We start from the raw sequence: 19,360 nt of genomic DNA, 5'->3' as shown, positions 1-19,360 counted from the left end.
GTTCGGTTTCCGAGGGCAAATGCATTCAGCAAGCTAAGCAAAGTTGTGAAGAGTTGTTGGTGTTCACAACTACTAGTACTAGACATCACTTTGTACTAGACTTAAATGATAGATAGTAAGATAGGTAGCAGCTGATAAAGAGATGAGCTGAATAGTAAGAATAGAGAAATTGCTTCTTCCTTTTGTGTAGGATTTACTGATAAAACCGAAACATCAGGAAACAATTTGTAGCTTGGTCTCTTATCGGAATATATAAAATGTTTCATGTAGTGTAAAAAGTAAACCGGAAAAGTAAAGTCAGAGCTGTTTCTGTATCTATATAGATCGAGACAGATTTCAAGTTCTCTCATTTCATCGCCTATCATTATTGTCTCCGCCGCTTCCACCACCGTACTGTGTGGAGTTTCCGTTCCAGAAGGCATTTCCATCACCAAACGAAGCGTCATCTTCATTGTGATTCAGCGTATGGATGTTACTTCCAATCCTCGAAGTGGTGGTTGGTCTCCTGTTCCTAACGTTGCTCCTACCTTCTGATGGATCTTGAAAAGAGGATCCCACTTGCCCGATATTGTTTCTCAGCTCCGTATTTGGTCCTAGAGACAACAAAAAATCAGAGAATCACATTAGCAATTGCATGTTCTTACATTATAAAGGATTTTTATGAACTCACCATACTCCCACATAATATGTCACATAGCGCTTATATAAATGTTATGTGTAGCAACTCTTGTATACATTTTTAGCATAACATATAGTAGTAGTGTATTACTGAATTGGAAATAAACATTTAAAGTCGATATTGATATTTAATTAGCTTCACTTTATTTGGCTTCGTATTGAAGAAGCTATATTAGATTTTAAAGAGACGGATTAAGTAGCTTTCATGTTGTCTTGTGTGGGGATACTACCACTTGTATTTATCTCCAGTGATAGTAGTGTCTTTCAATGTGGAAATAAAAAGCTCCTCATTTATTAACAGTTGTATACTACAGAATCAATTTTGGAATTTATGTGTTATTTGTTTACAGAATCAGTGATTAATATATAAACTACCCAAACCGCGTTTATTTATCGATTTATACACAAAAAAATATATAAACTACCCAAACCGCATTTATTTATCGATTTATACGCAAGAGACCCGGTTTGTTGGTGTTTTGAGTTATTGGGATTTGAGAATAAATTTTGGACATAACCGAAGACGCTACCTGAAAATATAAATGGATTTGAAATTAATATAAAAAACATAATTATAGATTTTTAGAGGAGTTTAGTAACGTAATGAATAAATTAATTATTTAACAGTTTTATATTACATAAATATTATTTTAAATATGTATTTTTCAAAACTTGTACAAAAATTATAAAATATTTCCCTCAATTATGGTTTTATAGCTTTCTTAATTCTTTCAATAGTTTTTCCACTATCCAAATACTATGGAGGTGAAAAAAATAACATAAACACAAATAAATAATTTCAATTAATTAAAATTTGGTGCCTTAAAATATGGATATGATTATAAATATGAGAATTACAAAATATTTCATAGAATATGTAAGTTAATAAAATATGTGAAAAATTTATAAAAATAAATTTATTGTGAATAAAGAACTAACCTTTTGGTTTGAATATAAAAATTTGTATGTAAAGTTAATCACATGAATATCTGACTAGTGTGGGAATTTGTTTGTTTTTGCAGGAAGCTACACAGCAAATGCAGATTCCACTATCTTCCACAGATGTTGTAATTGGGACATCAGGTTTCAACATAATGCAAACGGAGCAACCTCTGCAGGTCTTTTTTTTAAATAGTTGTCTGAATATTTGACTAGTTAGATTAGGCTTCACTTTATTTGACTTCGTATTGAAGAAGATTAGTTAGATTTTAAAGAGACGGATTAATTGGTTTGGTTTAGTACTTTGGTTAAATTAAACCATTGTTATTTACTTAACCGTATATAGCTGTTGTATAAATACACTTAGTACAATTAACTTTTCCTTANCTATCATTTGATCTTGGGGATGCAGAACGAATTGGCTCCTTTTCTTCCTGAACATGCACAGGGGCCTCTGTCGCTCCATGTTCGTCATTAGTCTTAGTTCCATCAAGAGAAGATGCTGGCTGATTATTGGTAGTATCACACAAATTACTGGGTTCTGCAGATTCTTTCCCCTGTTTTAAAACAAGGCTGCACCATGTAAGTACAACATCAAACTAAAGTAATGTGGAAATGGTTTAAGCTCCAGGGACAACCTTAACTGCAGCTGTGCTATCTTTGTTTTCTTTTGTTGACGCAGATGTCACCGTTGACTTTGTCTCTGAGGGTTGAACAGTAGAGGCCGTTGATGGACATGCAACTGCTGCATCTAAAGGACCACCTTCAGAAGGCAAGACAGCATTAGAAGTACTGGAGGCAGGTTGCTCTGAGTTCTGTGAGGCAATTGCTGCTGAAAGGATACTTGCAGTTGTTTCCTGAATATGAGAAATGTGTAAGGCTAATGTGAGCAAACATAAGAACCAATCAAATGAGAAGAACACACAATACCACAAGTGAGAGGAAGTAGCTATAACGTACCTGGATATGAAGTCCTAACCATGCCTTCTCTAAACTGGATGCAAGGGCTTCAGCAGCGATAAATCCTTCTGAAAAATAGAAAGGACGAAACCGCAACATGAGCATGTTTGCTTGACTATATAATGTGTAAATTAGTAGATATATCAAAATTTACATACGCTCTTACCATTTTTCCAAACTTGTGTACCACTGAATCCAATAGCCGCTATACAAGGAACAGAAGAATATGGGTCTAGAAAGTAGAAATTGATGTAAGGATTCCTATTCTCTTCAAACTGTTGCCTCAATGAAATCAATATAAACTAAATTTCTTAGTGTATAGCCCTAGTGTCATAGATGTATATATCATCTAGAGAGATAAATTTATACACAGCAGAGAAAAATGATGAGAGCTGATTTCACCACAAGATTCCAAACGAATTAGGGTCCATTCTTCCTAAACAATTTTGTACTCTACCACAGACAGAGAGGGTCACACTCCTAGAAATCATTACTTCTCCCGGATGGTATAGCAAAATCTACAAGGCAGATTCTACAGTTGGTCCGTTGACACACAGCGTTTTACTATACAATCCAGAGAAACAGCTTTTTGAACTTGTCTCATAATAAGAAAGGATACATATTGCAGAGAAGTTTGTGGCGTCAACACTTCCAGCTTGGATATGCAATAAAATACAATACTTGGACAGCGACTCTGCCACCTTTACTAGGAAACATAAGACAATGTTAACGAATGAACAATAGACAATTTCAACAAAACTGAGAATACAAATCATAGAGGAAGAGAATGCGTAAAGTACAAACAAGAGAAACATACCGATGCATCAGTCCAAGTCAATCTGTTCAACTTATCCGACTCTTCATCCCCTCCTAGAGTTTAACAAACAGATCAATTTTACTATCAAAGATCAAAAATTTCGAGATTTAAGCTCACTATATGATAATGAAACTCTTCAATGTTGAGACTTTTTTTATATTTAAAGTCAGATTCTTGGATGATCCGAACTCATATTCGAATTCAAAACTAAATAAATAAAAGCAAAAATTCGAAATTTACCAGAGATGTAAACAACAAAAAGCTTCTTCTGCCCTTTGGCTTCAAATATAGCTTCTGGAACTGAACCCTTGAACGTGAGAGTTTCCATCTGTCGATCAAAGAATCCCAAATAAGCAAATTCAAAAGGTTACTCAATATCAATCAGAAACCTTGAACCCTAAGATTCAGTAAGCGCCCAACCTAATGAAGAGAGGCAATTAGGTTCAAACAACGAATTCCCAACAAAAAAAATTAAATCTGGATCCGATAAAACCCAGGAGCCTAATCAAAATCAAAGGAGCAAGAAACAGAGACACTCACAATTCCTGAACGAACGAAGAAGCTTACGAGTAGATCAGACGCCGTTAAGACTCCTTCGAGTTTTCCTTCACAAAGCAGCCGACTTAACGCCACCGTCACATTAACGTCGTTACGACTTTATTATTTAATTTATCTCTGGGTCCATTAACTTATTAAAACATCTAAATGTTCCTCTTAACTTTTTAAATTTTACAATTTAAACCAAAAATAACAAATCTCACAAAATCTTATAGTAATAATGAATTTTTATTTAACTGAATTGTCTACAATTAGTATAGTTCCATGATCAAAACCACTATTCTGGTCTGTATATATAGTCCCATTCCATCTCATTTGATCGGTTATAGCTTTCACTTTGATAAGAACATCAAAACGGTCGTGTATTATAACTGCGCCTTCTGGTTTAAGAATCTTTTGCATCTCCAATAGTATATCAATAATGTCACATCTATCATAAGAAACAACAACAAAAGAATCATTATATGTCAATAATGTCACATCTATCATAAAGTAACAAAAGTATTTTGGAAATCTTAATTAGTTATAAGTCGATACTTGATTTTTAATTGATTGATTCCTTTTTTAATTTTTCAATCTATGTTTCCATCTTCTCCAAATGTGGATTTTAACATTCAGGTTTGGTGATATCATCAGGATAAAAGCAGGGAGTTTTTGTGTCGTATGTCCTACTTGGAGATTTACAATGAAGAGATAAATGATTTTTGGAACCTCAAAACAGGAAACTATAAATTCATGAGAATAAAGAGGTACTTTTATTTATGTCTGTCTGCTAGAAAATTACAATTGTCTTTAACATATTTGATTATTGTTTTCCCTAATTTTAGAGAGGACTATATGTGGGTGGATTACAAGAACAAGTTGTTGTAAGTTCAAAACTAAATAATTTCTGATGATAGCTCAAATACAGCATCAATACAAAATGTGTACGGTAAAACCTCTATAAATTAATAATATTATGACAATGACATTTTATTAATTTATTTATAAATTAATATTATTAATTTACACTATTATTAGTTTATAGATAATTGTTTAAATTTTTAAAAATTATGAATTGAGACAAATTTTAGCTAAATAAGATTAGACATGTTATACATTTTATGGTTTTGAAACTCAACTTTTAATATTTAGAAATATATTATTGACAATAAATTACAAATACTATTAAAAAATTCACTTATATACATGATATACATAAATTCAAATTATGAATAATACCATCAATTATTGTATTTTAATAGCCTATAAAACAATTAAAATGAAAATGATGTATATCTAGAAATTTTTTAAAAAAAATTTAGCTACTTTTATGAAATGTTATAAAGTATTTTATATCATTATAGTTTGAAAATACAACATAACAATTATTTTCTAGATATGAGCTTTAGGAGAAAAATCAAAATTTTAAAGCATACATTATTATATTAGCACATATATATATGTAAATTTATATAATCATTAATTTATGGTATTATTGAGACCATATTTTACATAGGAATTTAAAAAAATATTATCTTATTGTCTCATCAGATTTATTAATTTATAGTTTATAGAGGGTTTATGTATACCAAAGTTTTCCAGTGACCGACGGATCTTACTTGTCTACGTACAAACTGAACACACCATTGGCATGAATCAGATCATATGTTCGAGGGTATGTAGAGAAAGCTTCACACCTGAAAAAATCGAAAAGAAGTATAAGAAGGTCCAGTTAGATAATATATGAACGTTTTGAGTGTTTTACCAGTTCATGTAAGTTCCAATGAGACCCCGATCGTACACAACACCGAGTGTATTTGGTTTAAGATCAAATGGAACCACATTCATAACCCACATTGGATATTTGTTCAAGGCTGCAGCGAAACCACCTAATCCAGCGTTCATATCCATGACGTTTCTGTATTTCCCATTGCTGAGAAACTTTAACTTGGTGTCATAGTACAAAACTCTTCTTTGCCACAGGTTAGTGTCAACTTTGAAGCTGGCCATAGTTGTTCCCTGTATTGACCCTGTTTTAATTCGTTGAGGCACTTGGTTTAGTCTTGCTGGCCAGTTTCTGAGAACGGTCTTGTGTGTGTCGTTGACATCTGGAATGGGAGTGATGCAAGGCTTCATCTCTTTGTACCTATTGTCACAAAAGATGCAACTGAATCAAGCTTCAGCTTCTGAAGATATAGTCATGTAGAGGAAATCAGATTTGGAGAATGTAAGGTCACCATGCAGCATCATGATCATTAGAAGAGCAGAATCCAGGAAACTTAAGAGCGTGTAGCCTTTGTCTACACTGCAAATGATTAGAAGGCTTTCTCCATATGACAACCGGGTAACTTTCAGCAATCTTCACCCAACAAAGTCTTCTAAAAACATCATTTAGTTGCTCCATCTGGTTCTGCAACTCCTTGGAATCTCTCTTCTGGTTCTTGGATTTAACCTTTGATGTTACTGGTGGTCCAGACAGCACCCAATATCCATCAGGACGTAGGACACGATCCACCTCCATCAAGTAAAGCCCATCTGGATAAAATGTTCTCTTTTTCAGTATCAGAAGCAGAGTAAACCAAGCAAGGGATCCAAAAGACAGTGAAATAAATCAGATAAACATGTGTATATTAATATACACGCACCATAAGCAGTCCAATTGACAAGGCATCTAGAACAATGGACCATGTCGAAAGAGCTCGACGGGTAGGGAAGCTTATAAGTGCTTAGAACACCGAGCATAGCAGGGAGTCCACGTTCTAATGCGAACTGAACTTGAGCCTCGTGTATATCCCTCGGTGCTATGGACATTGTCAAGATGTTATAGTTCAACAGAAAGGCTCCAAAACTCGCTACCTGACATTCGAGCACAACAAAAACACAAGATGAATCCATAGTAATCGAAACTACTAATACTGTAGTAGTATAATATCAAGATAAGTTAAGTTCTGGTGTCTATTCATGTAACTGAACTCACACCACATCCAATATCTTGAACTGTCCTGATGCTTCCAGAAGCCAAAGGCAAAACACTCAGAATCACATCAACATAGTCCTTCACACCACCGGGAAAGGAAGTCCCGCCTCCGGGGAAAATAAAGCGGTCTCTTTCAAGCCTAACCCAGTTTTGAGACTTTTTAAACTCAGCTAGCTTTTTGCATGGAACGTTCTTGAACCAAGCATAGCTTCTAGTTTCAGGCCAAGGAAAAGGCGTTTTGTAGCCAGAGGGCTTTTGGACCAAGCACCTGGACTTCTCTTGAGCCAAGTCAGGACAGTGCCTCTCCCTCCGGTAGTGTCTCTCAATGCTGTACTGTCGTGCTGTTGATGGATCGTGGCAGGGCAAGTAGTTGGTGAAGTTTTTGGGACAGGCTGGAAAGTAAGATGATGATGATGATGATGATGATGATGGTGGTGGTGGTGGTGATGGTGATCGGTCTTCTGAAGTTTTTGGAAGGGAGGAGTAATGGGAAATGGAAGGTACTTGAAGCTGGGGAGGATAGTGAGGATCTTGGGAAGAGATGGTGATGGTTCTGATAGTGGTGACGGTGTAATAGAGAGAGAAGACTAAGATTGGAGTGAAGAAGAATATACGCTTAGGACAGAGCTTTGGTAAGTGTTGTTGTAATGGATTCATCCTCTTTTTTGTTTCGACTTCTTCTGCAATTAGGTTTCAATAATTTCAGAGCCGCTGAGAAAGAGAGAGGATAGTGATGTGAAAGTATTATTACTTAAGTTAATAAGACAAACTCATCTCGTTTCCTGAACTGGAATCTTCAACTGTACCTGTCTTTATTACTGGCCCCCAGATGGATCAAACACTCATTTTCTAATAATAAAAATTAGTATTAACAATAATAGTATAATTACAGAGGAGGATTCATACAAAAAGATTAAGAAATATATTAATAGGAGGGTACATAAGAAAAGATCTAAAGCAAAATCTTGTGAGACTAGGATGCTTCTCTAGTCATCAATGGGTGGTTCTTTCTAATACACGAGCAAGAGAGAAAAGACGAGAGCTTCATCGTAGCATCAACGTTGAACAATATTGTCTCTTGAAGTAAACTTGTCCCCAAGTAAAGTAATTTTCCAGCAGTCGAGTTGGATGATGAAGACAGATTGCTTCTTAGATACAACTGTATTAGATTGATTACAATAACTAAGTTAAGTGTTGAGGCTTGGGAACATAATAAAATATTTTGACAAATAAATGGTGAAAAAGCTTTATGATACCTCTAAACTTGTCGTCTCTTGTGATTATTCCAAATGTTTCGGATGTCTCACGCACCATGATGCCTTGCACACCAATGAGTGATGCTATCTTACACTCAGCAACTGTCACAAGTAATACAGGTTCCTGGATTAGTAGGAGGAACAAAGTATGATATGAAAATTTTTATTGGACACTTCATGGACTAGGCTTACTGCGTGCTTAAGCGTACAAGAAGCTATATTATGAAAATGAGAGCCGAAAGATCAATCTTAGTATTACAGATTTGTGAATGAATGTAGGATTACCATACATAAAAGCACCATGAAGATCTGCTGAGAGAAGAGTTGGGGCTAATTGAATCTTCCTGCAAAATGTAGATTGTCAATAATGATGACCAAACTTAATAATTATACCCCTCAGTTTCTTTCTTATAACAAGCACATCGTTTGAATTAGTATTTGGTAGTCAGATAAGTAGCTTACCCGGTCACCTTGATGAGTTGTGTCATGTAAGTTTCCCACATACCATGCATTGGCTTAAACAAATCAAACCTGCACTCGAAACACAAGTGAACCAGTAAACATTTAAAGTCTGTTAAGAATACCAAAATGATAGAGTCAGAGATACACATAGTGAGCCAGATCAATCTCTGTGACAGCAAAAAAGAAACTCACTTTTGGAGATCTTTAGGCATATGCAAAGCACCAGACTTCTTGAGCCGCTTCATAGACATACGGCTCTTAGAACGTTTTGAATCCTTCAGTGATGCCTTTTTAGAACCAGAGGCTGAAGGACGCGACTGTACAAAATTATCAAGGAGAATACAGTTGTCCAGCTTCACACTTTTAGTACCTTGCAAGTACTTTTGAGCAGAGTCACCGCTTCGAAGGAGGTTATGCAAAACCTTGTCGACTATAGTTCCCTTTGCACTAGAAAACTGAATTACAAAAATCACTATAAGCAACCTTTATCTCAAATCGTAACGAAGACGACAGTGGTTTGATCAAGAACCTCTGAATTTACCTTAACATTGGTTGCCAACAAATTCTCATCAACGGGATGGGACAGTTTTGTATACGCAACATAATCATCCTCCTTCGGATCTACAAAAAAAAAAAACAAATGATCCCATCACAATCATGCTTATGAGTTTGTAACTGAACTAGTGAACCATCAAACCTTTTTTAATTGAAGTCTTTGAGGGAGTAGGTAGTGAATCAGCTTGAAGTGGTTGTTTCGAAGGGACTTGTACATCTGAAGTTCCCTTCTTGTCTTTCTCATTCTTTTGTTGTTGCTGAGCTTTTGCAACAGCAAGTCTTCGTTCCATAGCTGCCATTGCCCATCTAGCCTGATCATGTACAACCGTCTCTGTACCCATTGCAATCAGATAGTCCCTGTATCTAATTACTGATACGCAAAATTACGCAACTAAACAAGAGAGATGACGAACTCAATTAGAATTGTTCAGTCTCTCAAACCTAGAAACAGCAGTAGAAACAAATCAGGGAATGAAAGTACAAATCTTCCGGCAAAAATTAATCTACGAAATTGTATGTTCCATAGAATTAGGAGCTAAAGGATATTGAAACAAGTACTGATCTTTCTTAGTTTATGGATATGCATTACTTAATTCAATCAGCCTAATGTGTGAAAGTTTCACCCGAATTCACTTAATTCAATCCAAACACTAAGAATCTATAAAGCTCAATTTTGAATACTCAAACTGCAATTAACCAATAAATAAGAAGACGACCAAGGTAGAAAATCATAGCAAACCAATGAAACCGGAAACTTTAAAAAAAAAGAAAGCACGAAATCAAATAAATGCTTACGAATCAATGATGCACGGCGAGCTAAGAGAAAAGAGGAGCTAAACTTTTTTTGCTCTGAAGAAGTCGGCCGATGTTACACAACGATTTTTGAAATTGAAGAATGAAGAAGGTAGGAGATGATCACGTGAACCCTAAAAAACTCACGTGACATGGTTTAGTCTTTTTTTTTTTTTTATATATATATGAGATTCAATCTGGTTCGGTCTGATTTTATTACTCACCTAAAAGCTGTTTCGGTTTTGTCCAACTTCTTCTCTCCTTTATTGTTCAACTTCGTTATTTTGATCAAAATCCATCAATGGCGGCACTAAGCTTTTGCAGCTCTTCTATACCTCGAATTCTTCATAGACAATCAAAATCGAGCCTATTCCTTCCGGATTCTAACCTTTTTACACCTTTGTGGTTCACTTCCGTCCGAAACCAACCTCTGTCTCGAGACGATTTCGTGTCTCTGTTAACTCCACCGCAGTTTCCAATTCATCAAGAAACGAGAAGCTACCATCTTCAAGGTCCACCGCAATACCCTAGTGTTCTTCAAGGTCCTTGTTGCTTCGATGCTCTTAGTGCCAAACTCATCGAGCAAGCTGGATTTCCCTAGTGTATCACCTCTGGTAATTGTACAAATCGATCTTCTACCGTTTGTGTTCTGCTTAAAATGAAAATATTTTATTTGTTACGTGAATGAAAAATTGTTGTACACATACGTCAAAATAAAGAAAAAGAAGTAAACGTGTATATATCAAATTATATGCATATAACAACAAGGGCAGACCCGGGCAAGGTTTGCCACTCTCACCGGTACAAATTTCACAACAAGCTCTCGATTAGGTCCGTACTAGAAGAAAAAGAAATAAAAATGAATATAATTGAAGATTGAAGATTGAAGCAAGAACAGAGAAGCAAATTCGTGGAGCCGTGTGTTGTCGTGATGAATAATGTAACCTGACTGAGAGTACTTCCGTGAAATGACTGGCCAATCCGTCTACTATTTATCGAATGATATTACATACCCGAGAGTAAAGAAAAGCATTGAACAGCGGAGTTCTGATTATACAAATGAAGTCAAGTGCGTAATGCTTGGCTTGATCTTACCACCATATGATTATTTACTGTTGAGGCTTTCAATGCACGACTCAGCAAGAAGTTTGATGTCTTCACAGAGAAAATCGAGGAAGTGGGTGAAAACGCGGCTAAGTGTAGCAAAGATATCACATTAGCGAGAACATCGTTCAAAGGCACATTCTAACTTTCCCCTCAGGTTCAATTTCAGAGCAAGGAAACTTGTAAGTTTTTGGTTTCTAAATTCGTCTTCGTTTATCTTGTTGGGTTTTTCTGTAAAGTTTGAATCTTATTGGCTCAAATTTTACACTTTGTTTTGGTCAGGGTTGAGGGGGCAATCACGTTGTGACTGGGCGGATCTACGTGGTTCTTGGGCACGTGCCACATGCACCATCTTTCGACGACTTCCATGCTCTCTTTAGATTTTTTTGGTTGTAATCTTATTTTCCTTTTTCCATGGCCACATTCCCTTATTAATGTCTACCGTATTTTTAATTATTTTTTTTATGATTAGTTCCATAGTCTTTTCAGTTTTATTCATTTTCTTTTTTACTTGTAATTAATTAATTTGAATCTTCCTTTTCTACTATTAACTATATTTACATTTAAATTCAAAAGTATTTGCAAACTTAGTATACAATATTATAGTTTTTTTAGTTTATCTAATATATTTAGAGTTTAATTTTGTGTGAAATATAATTATTATTTTTAATATATCTAATATGCAATTGTATATACATTTAGAAATCAAATAAAAATAAAATTTAAATTACTATATATGGAAAATCATATTTAATATTTTTCTTATTTGAATTTAATATCAGAGTGTTGAGCAAAAAAAATTAATATTAGTAATAAATTATTTGTGCCTCATACAAATAACTTTTTTGGATCCGCCACTTTTGTGAGAGATGCATAGACTGTATAAAAATTAAGCGGGAAGAGGTTCGGTGGGTATACAGATTTAGCACAACATACAGTAGTAGTGTATTACTGAATTGGCAATAAACATTTAAAGTCGATATTAATATTTAATTAGTTTCACTTTATTTGGCTTCGTATTGAAGAAGTTTGATTAGTTAGATTTTAAAGAGACGGATTAGTTGGTTTGGTTTAGTACTTAACCGTATGTAGCTGTTGTATAAATACACTTTGTACAATTAACTTTTCCTTAATGAGAAATACGATATTTTCTGAATCCTAACAAACTTTTCTCATCACTGATATGTTATCAGAGCCATCAAGCTTTCTCCTCTGTTGATTCCGATCTGTTTTTCGCTTCTTTCGAGCTCTTTTCATCACGTTATCATGTAATTGGGACATCATGTTTCAACATAATGCAAAGGGAGCAACCTTTCTTTCTTAGATAGTTGTTTGATACGTCTTCCTTATCTCATGGCTGCTTTTTGCTGTTTTTTTTGAAGTGAACTTTTCAATCTATTGTAAAGTTAATCACATGAATATCTGACTAGTGTGGGAATTTGTTTGTCTTTGCAGCAAGTTACACAGAAAATGCAGATTCCACTGTCTTACATAGATGTTGTAATTGGGACATCAGGTTTCAACATAATGCAAAGGGAACAACCTTTGCAGGTAGGCTTTCTTTCTTAGATAGTTGTCTAATACGTCTTGCTGGTTTTTTGAAGTGAACTTTTCAATCTATTGCAATGTATGTATGTAAACTTAATCACATGATTCCAATCTGTTTTCTCCTCCACTGATTCCAATATGTTTATCAGCGGCTAGGCTTGGTTTGCCGGATAAAGGACTTATATCTTACGGAGAAATGATTGATCAAGGTAATCAAATTACTCAATCTGTTACTATTCCCGTGATTGGAGACGGTGGGAATGGATACGGTGATGCCATGAATGGTAAGAGAACCGTCAAGGGATATATCAAAGCTGTTTTTGCTGGAATTATCATCAATGATCAGGTTTGTAGTGGCGACACTATGAGTGAGAGAAGAAAAGTGGTTTCTAGAGAGGAAGTTGTGATGCGTATTAAAGCTGCGGTTGATGCACATAGAGAGTGTGATTCCGACATTATCATTGTCATTGTAGCTAGGTTTTGGTTTTCTCGATTTGATGTTTTCTCTTGAGTAATTTCGAACTAACAAGAAATTTAAGAAAGCTATTTGTAATATATTAAAAAAAAACACTTATAATAGTAATGGTAGATTGTAAATTTTTTATTAAAATTTAAAAAGAATTCTATTTTTGGATAAAACAACATATTTATACATGCTTTCCAAGCTGTAGATGAATTGCTTGAGCTGGATTCAAAGAACGATGATGCATATTGAAGAGGTACTATTATAATCATGAGAAAAATGTTTAAGTTGATAATTAGCACTGGTTTTGTTCAAAATGTTGGAATTAGGCTAGAAAATAACAAAAAAAAAAGAAGCTGCTGAAAGGATTATTATTAAGCATGTATTGAATTGGAAGAAATTTGTGAAAACTGAGAATCTAGAAATAGGTGATTCTATCACATTTGGTGAAATATATTATTTGTTCCGTGAATGAAAAATTGTTGTACACATACGTCAAAATAAAGAAAAACAAGTAAACCTGTATATATATCAAATTATATGCATATAACAAAAAGGGCAAACCCGAGCAAGGTTTGCCACTCTCACCGGTACAAATTTCACAACAAACTCTCGATTAGGTCCGTACTAGAAGAAAAATAAATAAAAATGAATATAATTGAAGATTGAGGCAAGCAAATTCGTGGAGCCGTGTGTTGTCGGGATGAATAATGTAACCTGAGAGTACTTCCGTGAAGCGGCTGGCCAATCCGTCTACTTTTTATCGAATGATATTACATACCCGAGAGTAAAGAAAAGCACTGAACAACGGAATCCTGATTCTACAAATGAAGTCAAGTGCGTAATGTTTGGCTTGATCTTACCGGTATCCACCACCACCACCACCATAGAATTGTTGAGGGTTGTTGTAACCGCCTTGACCCATCATCGGATTGTAGTTGTTGCCAGGCACGTTTGGGCCACGGACCATCCCTGGGTTTTGTTGTTGCATCGGATAGCCTTGGCCATATCCTCCCATGTTCATGTTCATGCCAGGTCCCATTCCCATACCCATAGGTTGGTTTTGATTCATTCCGACCCCCATACCCATACCCATGGGTTGGTTTTGGTTCATACCTCCATAGCTACCAACACCCATTCCTCCACCCATGGGCATGCCGGAGCCAGTCATTGGATTAGGCGGAGGTCTCATTGCGGTTGCACCGGAACGCCCTAAGCCAGTGCCTGATCCCATGGCTTTACCCATGTTGATAGTAGATGTTGCTGGTGTGTTTGTTGGTTTCTCCAGCCGTTTATCTCTCCTGTTGATCGCCTCGAAGTCAACTCCTATGTCTGCCAATGGATTTGTTTTAGCTGCGCATGAGTAGAAAGAAAAGAAAAAATTGTTAGAAAGTATGCTGAAAACTGGGTTTGATCCAAAATGGTTTGGCGAAATCTATCTTACGTCCAGATATGTTAAAGTTAACAAGCCCCCTGCTCAATGTGTCTGCCCAAACTGATGATTTTGGTTCAAACTTTTTCTGAGGCGGAGGAACAATCTCAATTGCTCCTGTTAAAGGTGTGAGATCTGGATGAGATGATGATGACGTCAAGGAATTTGGCCCAGCTTGTGAAAACATGTCCCCCATGACATTGTTGTTCCCTTGCAGAGTAACAGGTCCAGATTGAGTTCGTTGAGGACCATGGGAAGGCGGCATTCCATGACCCTGGTGTGCCATGAACTGACCAGCTGGTCCACTTGGGGTAGAGTAAGGAGTTTGTGAGCTTGATGAAGTGGCAGTAAATGAATTTTGTGAGCCCGGCTGGTGCATGAAGCCTCCACTGTTAAACGGCATGGCTCCAGTCATATTTTGAGAATGAGGAACCATGTTATATGGTTGTACAGCTTGTCCAAACGGAGTTTGTCCGGGCTGGTTTGGAGCTGTAGATACTGTTGGCTGAGAATGAAAGCCTTCGTACATGTTGTTTCCACTGGGAGGAAACTGAGATGTTGGTATTGAAGGACCAGATTGTTGAGGGAGTGAAACTGGAGGTCCAGATGGTGGGAGAATGCCAGCAAGAATATCAATATCACTCTGAGATGTAGCAAACTGCTCTTGAGGAAAACCTGGTGAGTTTGATGGAGGTTGCACATTCTGAGAAGCAGGATCAGGATTGGCAACGGCCGAGAATGAGTCTCCAAAGCCAAAGTTATGAGCAGTATCAGGAGCTCCAAAATTCTGCTGTGGGGTTGAGTCGGCGTCAGTAGAAGTGAAGGCTTTGAAAGGAGAGTCACCAAATGGGTCATCAAATGACTGCAAAATCCAAACACCAGTCATCAATAACCATAGGAAACCACTATAATCTTCAGAGTCCAAGCTCAGTGTATATACCTGAGTTGATGGCTGAGATGTAGAAAACGATGGAGCTGGACCATCGTTTACTTGTCCATTGGTTTCAACGGAGGTAGAATCAGCTGGTACAATGGCCAATGCGTTTGATGAAAATACGTCTGCAAGGGAGCCAAGCAAGTCCATCTCATTCGAGGCGGGAGGGGCAGACATAGAAGCAACAGTTGGAGGATCTGTAACACCATCTGTAGATACATATGCTGGAGGGCCAGCTGGAAAAGTAAAGAAACACAACGCCCACACTTAGAACAAGTAAGATAGAAATTTACAATACAATCATCCACCCTCCAGTTAAGTGCCTTGAAACATTTACTAAATTAGTTATTGAATAAGATTTTCTGATTTATCAATGAACATTAATCTCTATGCAGCCGAGGAGTTTGAAAGACAACGAAAAACTAAGAAAAGATCTCAAGATATAACAAAATAGAAACGAATGAGTTGCAAAACTTAGAGTTCTCTGTACCTGAAAACGCACCACGTGGATCAAATTCATCAAAAGTCTCAACTTTCTGAGAAGGTGATTCATTAACAAAAGTAACAGGTTTATTGTCTGTGCTGGGTCCAGTAGAAGGAGAACCAGCCCCTGGAGCAGTAGCTTGAGGAGGAGGAGGAGAAGCAGCTCCTGGAGCAGTAACTTGTGGGGTCTCCCCACCATCCCTGGCATATAAAGATTCATCAGCACCAATAAAAACCAAAGTAGCTCTAAATTTACAAAGTAGAAAATTATCACCTTTCACTGTATACAGGGCTGCGTGATTCATTGACAGCTTCTTCATAACTGGGTGGGGCGCCAATATTTTGTTCAGAAAACTTCCTCTCGAGCCGCCCTCTATCATATAATCCGGAAAGAAGGTGAGATGAGTTGAAATACAATAAAAGAAGGCCTAAACTTCAGCAGAAACATATCGGAAATTACCTCCCATCCTGAGAATTGTCATCAGCTCGAGCACCACTGCCCCTACAGGACAAAAAGGAGTGTTTCATTTAAAAATTACATCGTGCTTTTTTCTTAATCAAAGACATCTACGCTATGATTCAAAATCAATGTGTTCCATCCAAATTTTGATTAATTTTCAAAGTTGTTCCCCTTCATTTTTTATATCAGGTTAGGCGAGTTCAACTTAAATTCAAACATTACCGTGATGAAGAATGGCCATCATCCTCCCTCTCCCTTTCCGAACTCCTACCTCGTGACCCATAGTTATCAACACTTCTGCTCCTACCCCTGTAATCATCATCCCTATTACCATCTCTTCCATACCGGTCTTCAGAGTCTCTGGAATAACGATCTCCATCACGACTATTTCTATCATCATCTCTGTAACCATATTCTCTTTCTCTTCCATAACTACTTCGCTCTTCATCCCGGCTTCCATAATCATATTTGTCCCCATATCCGCCTGAAGGCTTATACATTCCACCTGGTGCTGAGCTGCGNAGTAACTTGAGGAGGAGGAGGAGAAGCAGCTCCTGGAGCAGTAACTTGTGGGGTCTCCCCACCATCCCTGGCATAGAAAGATTCATCAGCACCAATAAAAACCAAGTAGCTCTAAATTTACAAAGTAGAAAATTATCACCTTTCACTGTATACAGGGCTGCGTGATTCATTGACAGCTTCTTCATAACTGGGTGGGGCGCCAATATTTTGTTCAGAAAACTTCCTCTCGAGCCGCCCTCTATCATATAATCCGGAAAGAAGGTGAGATGAGTTGAAATACAATAAAAGAAGGCCTAAACTTCAGCAGAAACATATCGGAAATTACCTCCCATCCTGAGAATTGTCATCAGCTCGAGCACCACTGCCCCTACAGGACAAAAAGGAGTGTTTCATTTAAAAATTACATCGTGCTTTTTTCTTAATCAAAGACATCTACGCTATGATTCAAAATCAATATGTTCCATCCAAATTTTGATTAATTTTCAAAGTTGTTCCCCTTCATTTTTTATATCAGGTTAGGCGAGTTCAACTTAAATTCAAACATTACCGTGATGAAGAATGGCCATCATCCTCCCTCTCCCTTTCCGAACTCCTACCTCGTGACCCATAGTTATCAACACTTCTGCTCCTACCCCTGTAATCATCATCCCTATTACCATCTCTTCCATACCGGTCTTCAGAGTCTCTGGAATAACGATCTCCATCACGACTATTTCTATCATCATCTCTGTAACCATATTCTCTTTCTCTTCCATAACTACTTCGCTCTTCATCCCGGCTTCCATAATCATATTTGTCCCCATATCCGCCTGAAGGCTTATACATTCCACCTGGTGCTGAGCTGCGATACCTGTTGTAAAATAATTTCAGATTGATATGTTGCAGCATAATTCGAATGAACCAAAAGAGATGTCTTTTTCTTTTCTCTCGAGTATAAAAAACTTTCAAAAATCAGAAGCTAATATTGTACTGTTAAAGGGACACCACTACAAATTAATAGACTACTGAGAGGTATGATAATAGTTGTAAGCCACTAGCAACATGAAATCAAACGAGTGTCCAGCGAGACTCACACAGAAAGGAAGCTATCCAGCAGTTCCAGAAAGATACAATGACAACGAAACTTACTTATCTCTGTTAGCAGCAGCCTTCTGTCTGACCTCGGCTATTCTTTCTTTGTCATTCACCAAAGCCACCAGGCTCTGTGATTTCTTCCTAACATTGCTTCCTTGATCTCTACCACCGGAATCAATATACTGAAAGTCGGACAATGTCTGCCACAAGGAACATGGGCATAATATATGGTTAAGATAGTCAACTACTGATGTTGAATACTTCCAAAAATAATTTACTCTAGGTGGTCATTACCGAAATTTGATATGCACGTTCTCTAATCTCGTCTATAACACGTTCTGATCCATGGCCAACCATGTATTCCAAAACTGTCAAAGCCTGAAGGAAAAAGAGAAGAGGTAAACTACAGGAAATACTTTCGTCACTGCGACAGAAATTCAAAACAAATTAAGCCAGCAAGGCAATTACAATAATGTTTACCTTATAGACATGCCGCCAGTTTTTTCCAGTGTCACTAAGGCGTTTCCATATGACCCCCATGATCAGCTGGTATTCATGACTGCAAATACAAGTAACATTTTTATAATTCCTGTGCAACGTAAAATTCACAGCAAAATATAAGCAGTTGGAAGGTGGTCGTAGTTACTAATTTCTGGAAGCTTGAGCAAGATCAGCAAGAAGTGATCCATGTGGACCCCATGGCTCATTGCTAGTAGCATCTAGGACCTGAATAGGAGAAAGCAGGGGCAAGACAGGAAAAATATGTTGGACATCTAGCTTTACATTATACAGTAAGACGATGAATGCAACCAAGAACAATCAAAACCAGTAACTTTACCTTCTGTTCTACTCCAGGAACTTTGAGCACTTTCTTGTTAACCTCTCTCTTACTGTATAAATAAATGGAACATAAAAATTAAGGATCGTTAATGGAAAAGTAAATAAAACACACACGGATTGACAATTGACATTGAGAAAATTAATTTCATTTTCGGTACTAGAATGTTTACAGGTCTCTGACAGTTTGGCCGAAGACTTTCTTCATCTTCGTATATGTTCCAAGAACAACTGTATCTTTTTAAACGCCTTCTATGGAGTCAGTCCGTTGTAAAACTAGTATAAGCACCTTTTTTAGCTGTCAACATTCCAAAGAAAGACATATTTATATCACCACAAATGTATAGGAAAAAGAAAAACAAACAAACACCATTCAAAATGAATCAATCTTCAGCATAACCTCACATTTTTATCAACGTATGAATCCAATTACACACACACACAGTCACACACACAGTCGTAAGAGCCAATACATCAAAATCCATTGAATTGAGGAAAGGACACACAGAAAAAAAAAAAAAAATTTA

The 19,360-nt window shown here is 36.7% G+C and overlaps 4 protein-coding genes across 7 annotated transcripts in view; all 4 read right to left on the bottom strand.

Annotated features, from left to right (window-relative positions):
* Positions 162-4,033, bottom strand: LOC104699422 (plant UBX domain-containing protein 11). Its single transcript, XM_019246437.1, has 10 exons — positions 3,935-4,033; positions 3,635-3,722; positions 3,395-3,447; positions 3,197-3,278; positions 2,744-2,809; positions 2,578-2,645; positions 2,256-2,474; positions 2,004-2,174; positions 671-680; positions 162-593 (listed from the first exon to the last, which is right to left on the bottom strand). The coding sequence occupies exons 2-10, from the start codon at positions 3,720-3,722 to the stop codon at positions 352-354; spliced, it is 999 nt and encodes a 332-aa protein (XP_019101982.1). The 5' UTR covers positions 3,935-4,033; the 3' UTR covers positions 162-351.
* On the bottom strand, positions 4,181-7,666 carry LOC104793251 (probable methyltransferase PMT19). Its single transcript, XM_010519572.2, has 6 exons — positions 6,912-7,666; positions 6,580-6,790; positions 6,172-6,469; positions 5,700-6,080; positions 5,554-5,631; positions 4,181-4,382 (listed from the first exon to the last, which is right to left on the bottom strand). Exons 1-6 carry the CDS (start codon positions 7,566-7,568, stop codon positions 4,181-4,183), a joined length of 1,827 nt encoding a protein of 608 aa, XP_010517874.1. The 5' UTR covers positions 7,569-7,666.
* LOC104793250 (ribonuclease P protein subunit p29) lies at positions 7,786-10,085 on the bottom strand. Of its 3 annotated transcripts, none has more exons than XM_010519570.2 (8): positions 9,980-10,085; positions 9,327-9,625; positions 9,171-9,250; positions 8,822-9,084; positions 8,630-8,698; positions 8,453-8,511; positions 8,168-8,269; positions 7,786-8,070 (listed from the first exon to the last, which is right to left on the bottom strand). In XM_010519570.2, exons 2-8 carry the CDS (start codon positions 9,523-9,525, stop codon positions 7,967-7,969), a joined length of 876 nt encoding a protein of 291 aa, XP_010517872.1. In that variant the 5' UTR covers positions 9,526-9,625; positions 9,980-10,085; the 3' UTR covers positions 7,786-7,966. The 3 variants fall into 3 exon arrangements, with proteins under 3 accessions (XP_010517872.1, XP_010517873.1, XP_019082355.1); XM_010519571.2 differs by having other exon boundaries at positions 7,852-8,070; positions 9,327-9,575; positions 9,980-10,078; XM_019226810.1 differs by having other exon boundaries at positions 7,852-8,070; positions 9,327-9,515; positions 9,980-10,073.
* Positions 13,593-19,360, bottom strand: part of LOC104793249 (clathrin interactor EPSIN 2) — a 7,238-nt gene continuing 1,470 nt past the window's right edge. The window contains exons 2-14 of one of the 2 annotated variants that reach the window (XM_010519569.2): positions 19,007-19,131; positions 18,835-18,886; positions 18,643-18,722; positions 18,477-18,555; positions 18,291-18,374; positions 18,051-18,196; positions 17,470-17,772; positions 17,248-17,289; positions 17,062-17,160; positions 15,948-16,141; positions 15,464-15,693; positions 14,536-15,385; positions 13,593-14,444 (exon numbers count right to left, since the gene is read on the bottom strand). In XM_010519569.2, coding sequence (XP_010517871.1) covers positions 13,951-14,444; positions 14,536-15,385; positions 15,464-15,693; positions 15,948-16,141; positions 17,062-17,160; positions 17,248-17,289; positions 17,470-17,772; positions 18,051-18,196; positions 18,291-18,374; positions 18,477-18,555; positions 18,643-18,722; positions 18,835-18,886; positions 19,007-19,041 — 2,688 coding nt within the window. In that variant the 5' untranslated portion in view covers positions 19,042-19,131 and the 3' untranslated portion in view covers positions 13,593-13,950. Of the gene's footprint in view, positions 14,445-14,535; positions 15,386-15,463; positions 15,694-15,947; positions 16,142-16,214; positions 16,314-16,400; positions 16,443-16,622; positions 16,916-17,061; positions 17,161-17,247; positions 17,290-17,469; positions 17,773-18,050; positions 18,197-18,290; positions 18,375-18,476; positions 18,556-18,642; positions 18,723-18,834; positions 18,887-19,006; positions 19,132-19,360 lie in introns of those variants that run through there. The other variant, XM_010519568.1, reaches the window with a different exon arrangement.

Source organism: Camelina sativa, chromosome 6 (genome assembly GCF_000633955.1).
Source record: "Camelina sativa cultivar DH55 chromosome 6, Cs, whole genome shotgun sequence".
Classification (NCBI taxonomy): Eukaryota; Viridiplantae; Streptophyta; class Magnoliopsida; order Brassicales; family Brassicaceae; genus Camelina; species Camelina sativa.
Note: the sequence above shows the minus strand (reverse complement) of the source record. Positions and strands in the feature narration are given on the sequence as shown.

What these genes read in the sequence shown, in the direction of transcription:
- LOC104793250 (XM_010519570.2), bottom strand. Translation starts at nt 9,525, where the DNA reads ATGGGTACAGAGACGGTTGTACATGATCAGGCTAGATGGGCAATGGCA. An exon ending in AAAGACTTCAATTAAAAAAG is followed by an intron (nt 9,251 to 9,326) that starts GTTTGATGGTTC and finishes TTTTTTTTGTAG; the next exon opens with ATCCGAAGGAGGATGATTAT. An exon ending in TCATGGTGCTTTTATGTATG is followed by an intron (nt 8,270 to 8,452) that starts GTAATCCTACAT and finishes TACTTGTGACAG; the next exon opens with TTGCTGAGTGTAAGATAGCA.
- LOC104793251 (XM_010519572.2), bottom strand. Translation starts at nt 7,568, where the DNA reads ATGAATCCATTACAACAACACTTACCAAAGCTCTGTCCTAAGCGTATA. An exon ending in TGTCAATTGGACTGCTTATG is followed by an intron (nt 6,470 to 6,579) that starts GTGCGTGTATAT and finishes CATTTTATCCAG; the next exon opens with ATGGGCTTTACTTGATGGAG. An exon ending in ATTGGAACTTACATGAACTG is followed by an intron (nt 5,632 to 5,699) that starts GTAAAACACTCA and finishes CGATTTTTTCAG; the next exon opens with GTGTGAAGCTTTCTCTACAT.